Raw genomic sequence first — 16,846 nt, forward strand, 5'->3', positions numbered from 1 at the left:
CTGAGCCACATTCTGCTTGGCCTGCTGGTACCCATCAGCTGCCTCTGAAGTCCCACAGGCTTACCAAGCCCAATAGGACTCCTTCAGCTTGATGGCTCCCTTCACCTCTGGTGTCCACCGTCTGGTTCTGTGGCTTGCACAGAAGTCCAATAACAGAATACCACTTGGGTTCAAATCAGGCAGGCCATTCCTCCTAATCATGCCCCTCCAGGTCTCAGTGTCATTGCCCCTGTGAGCATTGAAGTCTCCCAGTAGGATAATGGAGTCACTAGACTGAGCACCCTTGAGCACCCCACCCAGCGACTCCAAAAAGGCAAACACAAGAAACAGTCAAGACCCATTCCTTGGCCTAAAGGCACAGGGAAGCGACCCTCTTGGCCACTGGTGAAAACTCTGATGTACAGTCAGCAAGCCAAGGGGTTAAGAAGATACCCTCCCCAGCCCAATGCCAATCACCAAAAGGGCAACACCAGAGTGGAACAGAATCCAGCCCTTCTCCACGAGACTGGTTCCAGAGCCCAGGCTGCGCGTTGAGGTGAGCCTGACTATGTCTAGCTGGTATCTCTCAAAGTCACGGACCAGCTCAGGCTTCGTATCCACCAGAGAAGTGATGTTCCATGTCCCAATAACCAGCCTTCATAGCTGGGGATCAGTCCGCCAAAGCCTCTGCACTTGGCCGCTGCCCGACACATATTGCACCTGACCCCTACCACGCCTCCTTCGGGTGGTGGAGGTCGATGTCTCCTATATCGGGCGGTGCCTGGCCAGCCTCCACAGGCTGGCCACCAGGTGCTCTCTCTCTCAAGCATCCTCCCATTTGTCTGAATCGCTCTTCATCAGGACCAGTTTGCCTCTGGAGACCCTACCAGGGGAGCAAGAGCCTCTGGACAACATAGCTCCTTGGATCACATAAAACTCCTCCACTACAATAAGGTGGCAGTTTGTGGAGGAGGTATTTATATTCTGAAGTGTAAAAATATCTTTGAAAATAGCTTGTAGGTACAATCAGGTTTCAGAATGATTATTAACTGGAGTGTGATTGTGTTGTTTTTTTTTCTAGTCTCCTTTATTTTAAACTCCAAAGTATAAAAACATTAATGATCAGAGTAGGGATAAAATAATGCCTCCCTAACTGCAACCTCAGTGCAAATTTGGTGCAAACATTCACTTGAACTCAGATGAGTACTAATTAGATTTTGGGGGTCAGATGTAAAGGCTTCTGTGTCTTCATTTTTATCTCATTCTTGTCAGGGAACCCTGGACCTATTTTACGCAAAGACAAACATTTACTTGATGGTCAAAAGTAAATTTTTGCCTTTTTAATCCAGGAATACATAGGCTAACTTATATAACAAACCGACATTTTTTCGTTAATGTCGAATGGGATAAGGGGAAGAAGTATTTTACATCCAAAAGGTCCAAAGTCAGCTTCACTTTAACATAATGTAGAAAATGAGGGAACATTTTCTGCCCACAATTCAACACCAGAGATATTTCATTCTTGGTGGGTTTCCATGTATCAGATTTCATAAAATTCTTCACTACATATGAGTCTATGCAAATATGGGTGTAAACTGCATCTTAACTGGTTAGCAGAGGCAGTAATTTTAGTTGTGGGGATGTTAATTATTAAACAGTCTTAACCTGTGGACATTGCTTTTTCTTTTACCTTTGAAGAGAAAACATGTCAGTGAATGGGAAGGTCAACAGTCTACTAAATAGAGTGATTCTGATGATTTCACTGCTATGTCAGACCTTTTTGATGAAATAAGACTTCTCTTAAGAAAGTTCAAAGATGAAGGAAAGCTGAGAAGAGGAAGATGAATTTACCATAGACAAGTTGCTGTTCCTCTGGAGTTATGAATTATGTATTCTTCATCTATTCTGAGGAAGTGAGAAATAGAATTCACATTAACCATCCAGTATCACTATGTCCACCTCAGATTCAATGTCCACAGTGTAAGGCAGTAGAAAAGATCAGTACCTTTGCTCATAAAAAACTGACTTTTTTTTTTAAAGATATGTTTTTTGAATATTTTTTCTTCTCCAGCCTTCATAACAAATGCAAGTAAAATCTCACACCTAAACATTAACACCCGAAATGCATTATGACCGAGGTCTTTTATTCTCCATACATCACTGCTCTGGAGTTTGGATGATGGAAGATGCAGTACTACAGTGCATGCAGCTATTTCCAATAGATACTATCCGTCTTTTTTCGGTCTTTGCCCCAAAAGTTGTGGGTTGTGGTTAAAATTGGGTGAAAGTGAAATGGTATAGTGTGGCTATAGTATTTCCACAACATGAAACTAAAACAAAGTGGGAGGCCAGTAGATGGATGGGTTCAGCTGAAATAATTTACTGGTGGAAGTCTTAGGATAGGTACTGTGCAAAGGAATAAACTTGTACCATCATGTTCTATGTGAAATAAAAGATTACATTTTTTTGTCATTGTATTAATTTGAATTAACTCTACAGTTGGTTACTTAATTCTCCTTTCAAATAATAACTTTAAATGAGCATTCATTAAATATTATAATTAGTCTTCTAATAATAAGACCTTCTATAGTGGGTAACTGCTCTATCTACTGTAATTCCTCCTAACACAACACTAGTTGTTTTTCTCCCCTCTGGGGTTTTGGTATATTTTTGATAATTAATCTCTCACTGCAAGCCTAATGAATGGGAGCACATCAAACCCACCCAGTAAATATAGAGCAGATCTGCTCTTTTGGAGCCTGGTGATATGGGGATTACACTGGCTATGTGGAGCAGAGCTGGATCAAGTGGCTGGGGCTGTGCTGAACTGCAAGCTATCACTGGAAGAAATGAAGGTGCCAAAGTAAAAGAAGAGGTGGGGAACGATGCAGGGGACATATGCTTCCTTCTGGAGCCCAGCCCTGCCCACTGTGGAGGGGCCTGACAGTTCTGGGTCACTCTCTTCGTCTCTAGTTATCTCCACCCAGCCCCTATCTGCCTGGTGGTGGCGGAGGATGGAGGACAGAGGGAAAATAGGGCGGCTTATTGAGATAATAATGTGGTGTACATTGGTGACAGTTGTAAGCTGAGTGCCACAGTGCTTAAGCCATGCAGGGCGATGTGTGAGCTTTCACTCGCTTGTTCCAGTCATGAGTGGGCGAATCCACCAGGCTTAATGTATGGCATTTCATGCTTTCAAAACAGAGCACCTAAATGCTGATTTATTCTTATTTGCTTTGGCTCAGAATTTTGTGCTTTTTCATATTCCTGTTCATAACATGATATGGTCTGTCCACCCACAAGGTATCATCAGAACATAGCCTTTGAATTTTTGTGTAGAGTTAAAGCCTTAGGGAAAAAGAAAAAAAAACTTCTGCATTTAATGTTTGATAACAACAAAGTGTGTTCCTCTTTACTCAGATACATACTTGAATGATGTACTTTTTATCTTTTTGGGCAAATCACTTGACAGCAGATACATTATTCACAGTTCTTTCTGCTAAAATATAATGCTCAAAAAATTAAAGGAACACTTTTTATTCAGGATGTAGCATCAAGTAAATTAAACTTCTGGGATCTTGATCTGGTCAGTTAAGTAGCAGAAGGGGTTGATAATAAATAAAATTAACAACAGGTGCACTAAAGGGGCAACAATGAGACAAAAAAGGAATGGTTTTACAGGTGGAGGGCACTGACATTTTTTCCTTCATCTTTTTTTTTTACTGCTTTTTCACTAGTTCTGCATTTGGCTAGGGTCAGTGTCACTGAGGTGATACTTGGACGCTACAGAGTTTGCACAGGTAGTCCTACTCCCCCAGGATGGCATGTCAATATATACCATTGCCAGAAGTTTTGCTGTGTCCAAGCACAGTCTCAAAAGCATGGAGGAGATTCCAGGAGACAGGCAGCTACTCTAGGAGAGCTGAACAGGTCCGTAGAAGGTCCTTAATAGAATAGAATAGAATGCCTTTATTGTTATTATACAGGATGTACAATGAGATTGGAGAAAATAAATGCCTGGTTCTACTGGGGTTCGAACCCAGGACCTTCTGCGTGTAAAGCAGACATGATAACAACTACACTATGGAACCATCTTAGCCCATCAGTAGTACTGGTATCTGTGCCATTGTGGAAGAAGGAACAGTATGAACACTGCCAGAGCTCTAAAAAGTGACCACCGGCAGGCCACTGGTCTTAATGTCTCTGACCAGACAATTAGAAACAGACTTCATCAGGGTGGCCTGAGGGCCTGACATCCTCTAGTGGGCACTGTGTTTACTGCCCAGCCCCATGGAGCTCAATTGGCATTTGTCATAGAATACCAGAATTGGTAGGTATGCCACTGGTACCCTGTGCTTTTCACAGATGACAGTAGCTCTATAGACTAGGCAACAGCACCCTGACTGCCATTAGGTACTGGGGTAAATTCTTGGACCCACAGACCCAATCCTGGTGCAGTGCACCTCCTCCTTGTGCACAACAATGCCTCATGTGGCGAGAGTATGTAAGCAGTTCCTTGAAATTGAAGGAATTGATACCACTGACTGGCCCCCATGCGCACCTGACCTGACCCCCACAGGACGCTATCCTTCGTCTCATTAGGAGCTCCGACAATGTCAGGCATGCATGCAAGCACGTGGGGGCCATACAAACTACTGAGTACCATCCTGATCAAATTTTGGCAAAATGGACTAGCCTGCCACATATTTTTTGAATGCAGCCGTCTGTAGGATGATAATTTTCATTTCCATTAAATGATGTGGCATCCTTTTGTTTCTAACACCAGTCTCTATCAGCATAGATATCCAGCATGATTTTTTTTCCCATTGTGATCTGATATGTTTCCAGTTTTCCTTTAATTTTTTTGAGCAGTGTATTATTTAAAATTTTAGTACCTTTAATGCTCTTCTTTCATTGTAATGCTTTGGTACAGAGCCATCAGGTGGGCAGCCTTTGATCAGACTTTGAGTATCTTATCTAGATCAAAGATGCAATAAAATGTCAGGATTTTTGGCATCTTTGGTTTATAATTATTCATTCTATCAATCAACTGGAAAATCTTGGTAAGTTAAAAATTAGGTAATAATTAAGTCAGCATATTAGTCATACACAAATTTGCAGATTTTCCAGCACTGACTTTGTCATATTCCTATTATAAAATTATACACCCAAATGGTGGCTTGCAAATATATATATATATATATATATATATATATATATATATATTTTTTTTTTTTTTTTTAATTAATTTATTTATTCCTAAAATAACAATAGAATCAATTTAAATTAAAGGAGCATTATCTGCCTCTGAAAGTTTATATGGACTGGTGTACTATTTAAGTGGGATTTTTTTTTTAACAGAGGGACATACAGCAGCTTTTACTCTGCGCTCATGAGAAATATCTTTATTTAAAAGAGATGAAAGGAGTTGATATGATTTTTGAACCACAAGGTTGTTCATCCTCCAATTGCTAATGCTATATTTTTTACTTGTAATACTTTAATTGTACAACAATTGCAATTACCCAGTGTCACAAACAAAAAGTTAGTTGGTCACATCCATGTGCATCTGAACAAGGAATAGTTAATTTATTTATTTACTTACTTAATTAAAAAATTCCATAGTTTTGGTTTAGTTCCACTGTTTTATATAATTTTATGAAATTATTAAGTGTCAGTTTTTCACATTTAGTGAATTTAAACATCAACTTCTGGTCAATGTCTTGCTTAGAAAATAATTATGTCTTGGCTTGGAGCTCAGCTTAAGCTGTCATTGTATTTGTTAAATGTCACTTGCAATTAAAGCTGATAATGCTACAGAGAAAAGGTCACATACCAACCTGTGTGGTAAAATCGGACACTCAGGCTAATTCACACAACCTTCTTGAAAACACCAAGTACTCAGTCACACTCCTAACTGGCTGACATGTTTTTCTATTCATTGTGCTTTCAATTACTCGCATTACACTGATTAGATTTACATTTCAGTTTTTATGGTTGTTCTAATTGGCAAAGATGATTGCAAATTATGCAAAGGGGCAAGCGTGGCCTTGGCTATTGTCAGTCACCTTGAAATAGAAAGGCTAACACATACTTGGGTTCTGTGTACCCATTTATCTGCTAATTTCATGTAAGGGGCGATCAATTTTAATAGGGTGCCTATTTTGTCCAGCAGCACCCTTTTTGACATGGCATTTTATGACCTCTGGGTTGGATAACAGACTGATTTGTGGTTAATTAGCCTTGTAGAGTTTGTGTCACTCATTTCTTTCTGTGGCTTGTCTAATTGTTCCACTGTGTCTCCTGACCCTTCAGGCCTCAGTACTACAAGGTGATAGAAGAATGTGTGTCTCAGGTGGTTCTCCACCGCAATGGGATGGACCCAGACTTTGGCTGCAGTAAAAGGTTGGATGTGGACTTCACCCACCTGATTGGTAACTAGTGAATTGTTTCATAATTTGTTACTTACTAATTACACATACAGTAAGGCGGCACAGTGGTGCAGTGGTTAGAACTGTACAAATATGATGGCTTGCTGGGACCTATCTGTGTGAAGTTCGCATGATATGTTATCATGTATTGGCAAATGTCAAATATAAATTTTAACATATTATTAAAAGTCACGTTTACTTAAGATTCTGCTATGCTAAAAGCGTTCTGATGATTTTCTTTAGATTATGTGCATTGGGAGTTACGTTAGATTTGTTATTCTTCCAGATCCTTTATCTAACATCTCCAGCGACGGGTCATTTAATTATGTAACTTAATACAGCTAATAAAGTGATTTTTTTCCCCCCCTCAGTTAAGCAATTTTTTTTAACCTTGCTTGAAGAATTCCAGAGAAAACATCTATTTGCACTGCATTACTAATGGGTGTTATTTTTTCCCCCTTCAAACAGAGAAAAGAAATAAATAACACCACTTTGTCTCTCTCAGCTGTGTCACTAACAGTTCTGTAACTTGCCAACAAAGGGTCATTAAAAGTTTCTAAACCTATTCACAGAGGATTGGTGCAGTATGAAAGATGTTTTTTTTCTCTCTCACTTCACTAAGATTTAATCAGCTGATTTAAAAATGGAAGAAAAAAAAAGTTTTCAGTTTTTCAATTGACATCTTCGTTTAGGTTTTGAAAGGTGTCTTTCCACTTTTTTTGGTGTTTTAGCCACATTCACCATAGGTTTTCAATTTCTAATAATTATTTATTCAGGGTAAAAATGTGCACCACAGTATGTGATTTTGCAGTAATTTACACTTAAAATATGCACTTATGCTAACTATGGGGCAAAATATGTAAAATGTGGGATTTGTAAAGGCAAAGGTAACAAAGTGAAACAAAATATGTAAAACTCTGATTTTTCTTTCTTTTTTTAAAAAATTTTTTTAAGGCACATGCCCTTAGGCAACAGATAACAACTAACAATTGGTGGTGGTGGTGTTACTGTTATAATAAAAAACCCATGTTCATGATGAGAGGAGGAATAGAAAAGGGGGTGAGAGATTAGTACATTTGCTAATCATCTAAGAGTTAGGAGTTGCACAAGGTGCCTGGGTTCTTTTAATGTCAAAAGGTTATTGAGTATATATTGGAAACAGCAGTTGCATCAGTTGCCAAGTAAATCTGTGCTTTACCCACCATTTTTACCAAATGAAACACTTGATTAATAATTTTAATGTCAATATAATCGTTATCTAATGTGAAATATCCGTTCGTCCATCGGCCCATCCATTTTCTTTCATTTCCCGCTTCCAGTTCAGGATAACGGGGTGTGGCAGCTGCCTATCTAGGGCAAGATGCAGAGTATAGCGCTAGCTATTATGCATTTTTAAAACAAGTTGCAGGTCTAATTGCAAATCTTACATTAGGAGCTTATAAGGCACACTGCCCCCAAAGTTGTCTTTGAATTATCTTTTGACCATGGTCAATCTTGTCTTGCAGATCAGTGTGTGGATAAAGCCAAAGTTGAAGAGAGTGAGCAGAAGGCAGCAGAGTTCTCCAAAAAGGTGAGACATTAATCACTCCAGCAGCCCACCTTGGTTGGTCAGCTCCCATCAGGAAAGTTTTTTCTTCCTCAGAGCTCCCAGACAAGCTATTGATTTTCCATGCCCTGATCAATACCTGGCTGTGACGGTACATGATCCGTATCAGCATTACAAGAATCAATGCCGATGTTCTGATGTATACTTATTTGTGCACAGTGCTGGGGCAGAGCTAAGTTATATGCAGACTCTGATGTTACAGTTCTGCATTTTAAGCTGATGCTCTATCTAACTGTATTTTAGATTTGTTGTAATATAATTCAATTACTTGCTTGATTGATGATTTGTGTTTTTAGCAATATGAGAGAAATAAAATTCAAACCTTTCTTTCAACATCATATTTTTAGTAATAGACTGTATTTTATGGAGAAACATTATCAGAGGCTGACAACACCAGTGGGGGTCCTGGGAATGTTTTTTCCTTAAGAATCCTGCCCTACCATCTTACCAGGCACCCTACTGAGGTAGTGAAATCATTGTAGCGACATGGCTTGGTTTCTGCAAAGGTTAGAACCATCAACATGCATGAAAGCCAGACCTGAAACGAAGACATAGGACAACAGGACTCTAGGGACATGGGGACTATGAACAGAAATTGTCCAAAGAATGTAAGGTGGCATGTGTTGGTGTCTGTTGTTGTGCCCTGTGGCCAATCTCTGGAGACACCCTGCCGCTCACCAACCTCTGTACATGTGTGTTTATGTCTCTGTATATGTGTTCTGCACATAGACATCTTAGTATTTCTTGTTGCAGTTTGATGAGGAGTTCAGTGCACGGCAGGAGGCCCAAGCTGAGTCTCAAAAGAAGGAAGAGAAAATCAAAGAGTTGGAAGAGAAGATCCAAGCCCTGCAGTCCCAGGTAAATCCACGAAGAAATCCTTTTACTCTATGGAACAATGTTGCATTCCCCAGAGATCTTTAGATTGTATCGTTGCCCAAAAACAGGAAAACAAAGGTGATGCTCTGATGTCCAGAAGCACTTTCTTCTGTTTTTAAAATGAATGACTAAGAATCTTTGAATATGTTTGCCCTGAAACCAAAGCAGAGAAAAGTAATGGCGCCACTAGAAGAAAGTTTTGATATTGTCTGGATACTTTTCCACCCCATTTACAGATGTGAAGTTACTGTAAGTGGGAGTTATTACCCATGCAAGAACATTTGATTTAATAAAGGGTCAATCTACTTCTTAAGTTGTATCTCTTTATATGGACGAATTGCTCTATTGAAGCTTTTCCTATGAAATTCTATCATCACAGAGATGGATTGCATTTCTTTTCTTGGCTTCCACATCATTTCTTCCTAGGCAAAACCCTCCATTTTGAATATAGAAAATGACTGCTATTTCCCCCTTAACCCAATTTCAAACACTTTAGTAGTACCTTGGGACAAAAAGGCAGTTTGCCTCCCTGCTTAGGGAATTTAATATAAACCAGCATTGAAAGATGGTATAGCTACATCCGTATCAGAGATTGCTTTTTCTTTCAAACATTCATATCTTGTGGCTTATGTTGGTACTTACCATCTGATAAACTGCACCTGCATATGTAGCCCGGGAATCACTTTCACAGCTCAGAACCTTTCACATCTCACTTCACTCCACAACAAATGCTGTTATGTAGAGTGAGCTTGGACTGTTTTCATGGCCAAAGTCATACAGCCGTTTTCTCCTTGGAATTTAATTTGTGCGTAGATCTCACTTCTACACTACATATGCCTACAGGGTGTGTCGCCACTTCTTACCTGCACTTGTTCTCTTTGAGGTGTCAAAGTGAGCCGTAGAAAATGCCACATTAACACATTACATCTAACAGTTTAACAGAGGCGTGTTTACAGGTATGTGCAGTCATGGTATAAAGTAGAGCAGAAAATATACCCTCTTTAAATTCCAAATTAATGGTTTTACATGTCAGGATATAATACATTAAACTTTATGGTCCATAGTCGGTCTTAAAGTAAATACAACCTCAGATGAATAACAAAACAGACGAATAACAAAACATTACATATTGTGTTATTATTCATAAAACATCGGGAAGTGTGGCCACCTCAATTAAAGCAGACCAGTTTGCTGGCCTGGAGACCTGGAGGTGAGGGTTAACACACTGCCAAGCAACAAAGACATCAGCAATGATCTTAAAGAAGCCAGTCTCACTGCCCATCAATCTGGGAAGGGTTATAGGGCCCTTTCAAAACAATCTGAAATTCATCATTCTACAGCGAGAAAAAAATTATTCACAAGTGGAAAGCATTCAAGACGACTGACAATTTTCCCAGGAGTGGATGTCCCAGCAAATTCAAGGTCAGACGGTGCAATGCTCAGAGACACTGTAAAAAACCCAAGAGCTACATTTCAGACTCCACAGGCCTTAGTTAATGTAGCATGAAAAATGGTAAAGTTCATGGCAGCACAATTTAAAAAGTCTGAATTAGTATGGCTTATTTGGAAGGGTTGCTAGGAGAAAGCCTCTTCTCTTGAAAAAGAACATGATATCACTGGTCAGGTTTACATGATTGCATTTGAGCAAATCACAATACTTCTGGAACAATGCTCTTTGGACAGATGAGAACAAAAATGTAGATGTTTGATCATAATGCTCAGCGCCATGTTTACTTAAAATCAAACACAGCATATCAGCACAAACACCTCATACCAAGCACTGTGGTGGAGGGATGATGATTTGGGTTTGCGTTGCAGCCACAGCACCTGGGAAAACTGCAGTCATGAAGTCGACCATGAACTCTTCTATATCTTAAAGTATTCTAGAGTCTAATTTTGAGACCTGGTAAGGATTAACTAATGTTTTATTATGTCCTGATATGTAAAACCTATAAATTTTTACCATCACTGTACGTTTAGGGCATATAATAGGAAGTGCACTGCAGCAAACATCTGCACACCTTAGTCTTTACTGACTAGCTGACCAGAAAAGGATATGTTGTTTACCTTTAGATCTGCATGTGACATCTATATGAAAAGACAACTGTCTCCTATATTAATTCTGTGCAATCCCTGTGTCCACTGAGTCTTTATAAATGTGTGCAGTCAAAGGTTTGGTCAGATAATAGGCACCTCAAATAGGCTGATTTTTTTTTTTTTTTTTTTGGCTTCTTATTGTTCATCACTCACTCTTTTCCTGAGCCCTGCATGCCCATTTCAATCACTCGATAATCACCATCTCCCCTGCTTAGCCTTTTTCTCCTTGCTCTGCCTTTGTTTGCATCAGGTTGTGTTACCTTTACCTGCCCTCCTTCCCTTGTATGAGCTTTTAACAATGCGTTTTCTGCACTATAACACACCTTTCCCTCACCTACCCATAGCAGGCCTGTGTCTTTTGAAGACTGGCTGACTGTGGTGCATTAACACGTAGCGTAAAGCAGAGAAGCCCTGGAGAGTCAAACTCTCTCTTTCTCTGTTTGTCTGAATGCTCCTTCAAAGAGCAGCTACTGCTGGAGAGCTGCGGAAACATTAACCTCAGCAGGGAAACATGTAATTTGTTTGGCAGAAATTACATGAGTGTTGCTGTAAGAACTTTAGGTTATTCCCTATTCAGCCTGACATAACTACATTCTATACTGTACAATTTTTGTACAAGAAGACCACACTTGCTATACTTTTTTTAGAAACCTACAAAAAAAAAAAAAATGCTGTTCTGTAATAAGAACTCAAACAGCAATGTAATCCTCTCAGACAGATGAGATTCTGTTACTTCAGGAAGACTGGGCTGTAAGAGTGTTTTTTCCTTGACACGATACTAGTACTGTAGAAAAGTCATTAACTGTGAGTGCGCAGAACCTTTAAATCGGTGTGAGGATACGCATTCAGCTTGCCCATCAAAGCAGCTGTGCGATTACTGCCGTTTTACTGAATATGAATGAAGTGGGAGCTAATGCTAACCTTTCATCTCCTACACCGAATTCTTGTCAGATATTAAAACATATGCATGCCTGAGTTGCTTCTCTTCACCTTGTTTGTGAACCAGCACATTTAATGAGTCTTTCTTCAGAAACTTTGGCATTGTAACAAGCAGTCTGTTTGATGTGGCTGTTTGATTATTTCCCAATTGAGTTGAGTGGAAATTCTGCTTGTAAACATTAGAAAAAGGACTTCGAAATCACAACGAAGTGTAATTCATCCACCTTTCCCGGAACCTTAGCATGGAACCATTCAAGGCAAAAAAAGGGAAGCTATTCACTGAATTGGCTCCAGATTTGATGAATAATGTAGCACTGCAGTGGTAGACTGGAAAACTCTGTGCCATCCCATTAATAGGTTTTAACAACCTGGGGATCTTGTAGCTGACCCAGCATGGCCCCAAGAGCAACTGGAGGTGTAGTAGACTACTTTCTCTGCCTTTTGCTGCCAAGCTGCCTTCTACCTTGACTGATTATAGAATTCTACTGAGCTGATAATGCCTGCAGAAGTTACAGTGTAGTAAATATTATGTGTGCCTTTAAAAAATATTATGTGTGCCTTTGTATTTAGCCAGTTAAATGTATTGTTTTCAAATCTGTACAGTATATCCTTGTATCCTTACACATGCTCTTATTATAAACATCTGGTCTTCTCAGAAAGCAGTGGAAACAACCTGCTTTTTTAAAACTTAGATCTAACTTTTAATCCCAGAGGATGAAGTATAAAGTAGCATTTCTCTTTGCTTTGAATATTTCGCTTCACTACCATTATATACAATTCTTTCACAATAAAAACTCTTCTTAAGCCACCCAGCTAAAAGTTTCTATTTCCTCTTCCATTACATACATTCAATATTTAGTTCTCTACAGTTCATAGTAAGAGCTGTTTTGTAGGAATAACTCCATAAAATCATGAGATTTTTAGTTACTTTGGAATATATTCCTATCTTCTTTCTTTTAGCAAAGTTGCCTGGAGTGAAATATCAAAGCAAAATCGGTACATTTCTAAAACAAAGGCTGCACAGTGAAATCAATGCCCATCACACATCTAAGAGTGTTGGGTTGAAATCTATTTTGTGATGCCAGAAAGAGAAAAAATTGAAATAGAATTAGGTTTTTGAAGGTACACCAACTGTCAGTGATGCTGTGCCTTGTTCCTTTCATGCAGTCATTGCTCTACGCCAATGTTCTTTTGAAGAAAGATTAGATGTTATTTTCAGTGTAAAAGTACAGTACACCCTACTTTTCCTTTTGCACATCAAATGGCTCGTTCAGATAAAATGGGAATATAACACTGTACTACCATAGTCATTAACTGTGTAAAGGACGTCCTTGTTGTTTTTCCTGGCTTGATTGTGTTTGGTGTGAGTAATGTACCTGTTCTATTGTACTAGTGTTCCTCTTCTCTGTCAATCTAACCCACCCCCATTTGTGCCTCTTTGTTGCCCTCTGTGCCTCTTGTGATGTATGTGTTCCCATGGTGTGTATGTGCGGCCTGTGTGTTTGCGTGCGTATGTTGTATCTACACAGTTAACTATTGAAAAAGACAAGCTCAAAGAGGCTCAGAGACTCATCAGGGAATCTGAAGCCAAGGTGGGTGTCCTCGTTGCATGCGTGGCCCTTGACATAATCTCAAATTTAATCACCCGCAAATCCAAGTGTATTTCAATATAATTAGTTTGTGGTGCTTTAAATCTTTTGTTGGAGAAAACTCTGATTGTTGGACTGATCTTATGTTCCCTACAGTATGTTCTCTTTACATGTTTTATATGCATACATAACATGGTACAACTGACTGCAGTTTTTGTGAATTTGTAAATTTGATACAAAAGTACTTATGATATTTATGAAATATAAATTAATTATGTGCATATTGGATTTTGAAGTGCTTTGCCTCTTAATGTCACTAATCAAAAATAAATAACATGCTTTATATCCTGTGTGCATGTGTAGGGAAGATGGTGGGGGGGTGGGGGAAGGAGAGAATATATAAGTTGAAAGTTGAAAATCTCATTGTTGTTTTGAAACACACACACTGCTTGCTTGTTTAATGTAATTTTCATAAGTAAACACTTGTGATTGAATTTCTCTATCAGAGATGAGATTGGGCAAAGATTTAATCACACAGCATTCAGAGTTAATTACCTGTCACGCTGACCTCCCCTTTGAGTTCAGAAGAGTATGAATCCATTTGGATGGGTTAGATTTTGTATTAGATTGGTTGTCTACTTTACACAGAGCTCCAGATGGGCTCTGGTAGAGTAACATCAATAAAAATATATCAAATGCAGCACGGTACATTTTAATAAAATATACTGCCAAATACACATACTAGATCTGAAGAAAAAAGTAAAATTTGCACTATATTTTTACAAGTAATCATGGCTTTTGCACACATACCATAAACCTCTGTTTACTAAACCTAGCGCAAAAAGTAAGGACATTTGTGTTTGGTTGTAAGAGTGCTTCTTGGCAATAAAACTTATACCATTGTAAAGCCTGTTTATTTCACCTTAAATGGTGCCACGTGTGTAAAGAAAATATATATGTGGGTTGAGCAGCAAAGTTGTGTCCAGGAAAAACTTGCCAAATCTTCTGAGATGCTAAACAGCTTATTCTGCTATTGACTCTTGTTTTGAGCATATGGTACCCCAAGTCTTGAGGCACTCTCAATGCAGAGAGATATTGAGATGAGATTCTGCAACCAGTGGCAACCCCATATCGCCACAGTCTGGGACCAAACTCTATCCTCCAAGATGACAATGCTCGCCACCACAGAATGGGGTTTATCTGAGACAACCTCCAGAATTTGGGAGTGGAGAGGATGGAATGGTCTGCCTGCATCCCTGACCTCAACCCCACTTAACACTTGTGGGATCAGCTTGGACGTGCTGTTTGTGCCAGAGTGACTAACACAGCCACACTGGGTCAGTTGCAACAAATGCAATGCTGTGGAATGCCATCCCACAGCAGTGCGTGACCAACCTGGTGACCAGCATGAGGAGGAGCTGCCAGGCTGTTGTGGCTGTGTATGGTTCTTCTACATGCTGATGAGGCCCCTGTTTGTTAAATTAACATATTTTTAAATTGCCAGTATGTGTTGTTTCTTCAAACTTCAGTCATTCAATCCAATAAAAAACACCAAGCAAGAGTCGATAGCAGAATAAGCTGTTTGGCATTGGCAGAGAAAATTTGACAAGTTCATGGGCGCAAACTACTTACTCAACTCTGCTGCGCAACCCACAAATGCATTTTTCTTACAAATATGACATGATTTAAGGGGAAATAAACAGACTTTCCAACAGTATGAGATTTATTGCCAAGAAGCACTGTTACAACAAAGAAGTAATCGACCAAAGACAAATTTCCTTACCTTTTGTTCTAAGTTTAGTTCAGATATATACAGTGGGTTTATATATTATGAACTGCATGCAAATCATGTGTGAGCTTCATAATTGCAGCACAATAATAACCTTATTTGCTTTAAGGTAAAAATGGACAAGCATTTATACACTGTACAATTTTTGAGGATGTTTATTTTGAATCCCAAGGAAAAATACGCTTGCGGCAATGGTATGAGATTCCCAAGAGTTCCATGGAACAGTGGGCTTATTACAGGGTAGATCCGAGAGGAGGATAGAGAGATGCATACTCAGAGGGCCCCTCTGTATGGAAACAACTGCACTCTAATTTAGCAACTAATTTGCTTCCATTCTCTCATATTAATCTTAAAAGAGAAAATGGGCCACAGAGGGCTTGAGATTGACAGACATGTAATCATTGGATGTGGATTTTTACTGAGAGGCTCTGGGCAATCTGTGTTTAAAAAAAAAAAAAAAAACACTCCGTGAAGAACACCTTTTTAATTCTGTATCAAATAAACAATCCACCAGTGCTATTATGTAATGAAACAATATGTAATGTCTTTAAATATGAAGCCAATTGCATTTTAAGCACACAATCAAGTGAGTAGGGAGAATTTAAATAGTACAGAATTGGTTTTGGAAATGGAAAGAAATCCTATTTGGTAAGGCCTGGCTTTCTAATCAGCTCTGAAAAGCAAACCCTGTCAGAGCTAGGGTGTACTTGCAGCATTTGCATATATATATATATATATATATATATATATATATATATATATATATATATATATAGTTGGGCACAGTTAACTCTAGTAGCAAGTTGCAGGGATATTATAGGAATGCATTCAGTAAACCAAGGTAGATGTGGCTGAGTCGGTAGAGCAGGCTGTCACTAAAAGTAAGACTGGCGGTTTGCACTGCACTGTCCTTGTTTCTTAAGTGTTTTAGGAACAGCAGATTTAATTAAATGAAATGTAACTTAAATTAATATGTGGGCTGTCATTGATATTTATTTTCTGTATTTGTAGATTGCTGCAGGCCCTACTGCAACTGGAGCACTACCAGGAGCTGCAGGAGCTCCTCCACCACCTCCACCTCCTCCTCCCCCACCTGGTGGTGGTCCTCCCCCTCCTCCCCCTCCACCACCTCTTCCTGGCCATGCTTGCATTACACTACCACCTCCACCTCCACCTCCACCACCAGGTGGTGGACCTCCGCCTCCCCCGCCACCCCCTGGTTGTGGGCCTCCACCTCCTCCACCCCCTTTTGGGGGCCCACCAGGACCTCCACCACCTCCTGGATTGCCTGTTGTCAAGCTGCCTTATGGACTGGAGCCCAAGAAGGTCTACAAGCCTGAAACTGTGATGAAGAGGGTCAACTGGACCAAGGTATAGCAATCTGAGTATTCTTTTGCTGTAATAGATTTTCTCATGTTCACTCATAGTATGAATATCTTGAGAGTGTAAGGAACTCAATCTTACACTTCCAAATTTTTTTCCATAAGTTAATTTGCATTTTATTTACAATCATACTTACAAACATTTTTCAGTGGCTTTA

General features: G+C 39.4%; 1 protein-coding gene and 1 non-coding gene across 3 annotated transcripts in view; one reads left to right on the forward strand and one right to left on the reverse strand.

Annotated features, from left to right (window-relative positions):
• Positions 1-16,846, forward strand: part of diaph2 (diaphanous-related formin 2) — a 382,484-nt gene that overhangs the window by 132,122 nt on the left and 233,516 nt on the right. For both annotated transcript variants that reach the window (XM_030738657.1, XM_030738656.1), the window contains exons 15-18: positions 6,295-6,413; positions 7,916-7,980; positions 8,770-8,874; positions 16,318-16,677. In XM_030738657.1, the coding sequence (XP_030594517.1) occupies positions 6,295-6,413; positions 7,916-7,980; positions 8,770-8,874; positions 16,318-16,677 (649 nt within the window). The remainder of the gene's footprint in view (positions 1-6,294; positions 6,414-7,915; positions 7,981-8,769; positions 8,875-16,317; positions 16,678-16,846) is intronic.
• Positions 3,998-4,070, reverse strand: trnav-uac (transfer RNA valine (anticodon UAC)). Its single transcript has one exon. It is a non-coding gene; the product is annotated as a tRNA-Val (tRNA).

Source organism: Archocentrus centrarchus, chromosome 10 (assembly GCF_007364275.1).
Source record: "Archocentrus centrarchus isolate MPI-CPG fArcCen1 chromosome 10, fArcCen1, whole genome shotgun sequence".
NCBI lineage: Eukaryota > Metazoa > Chordata > Actinopteri > Cichliformes > Cichlidae > Archocentrus > Archocentrus centrarchus.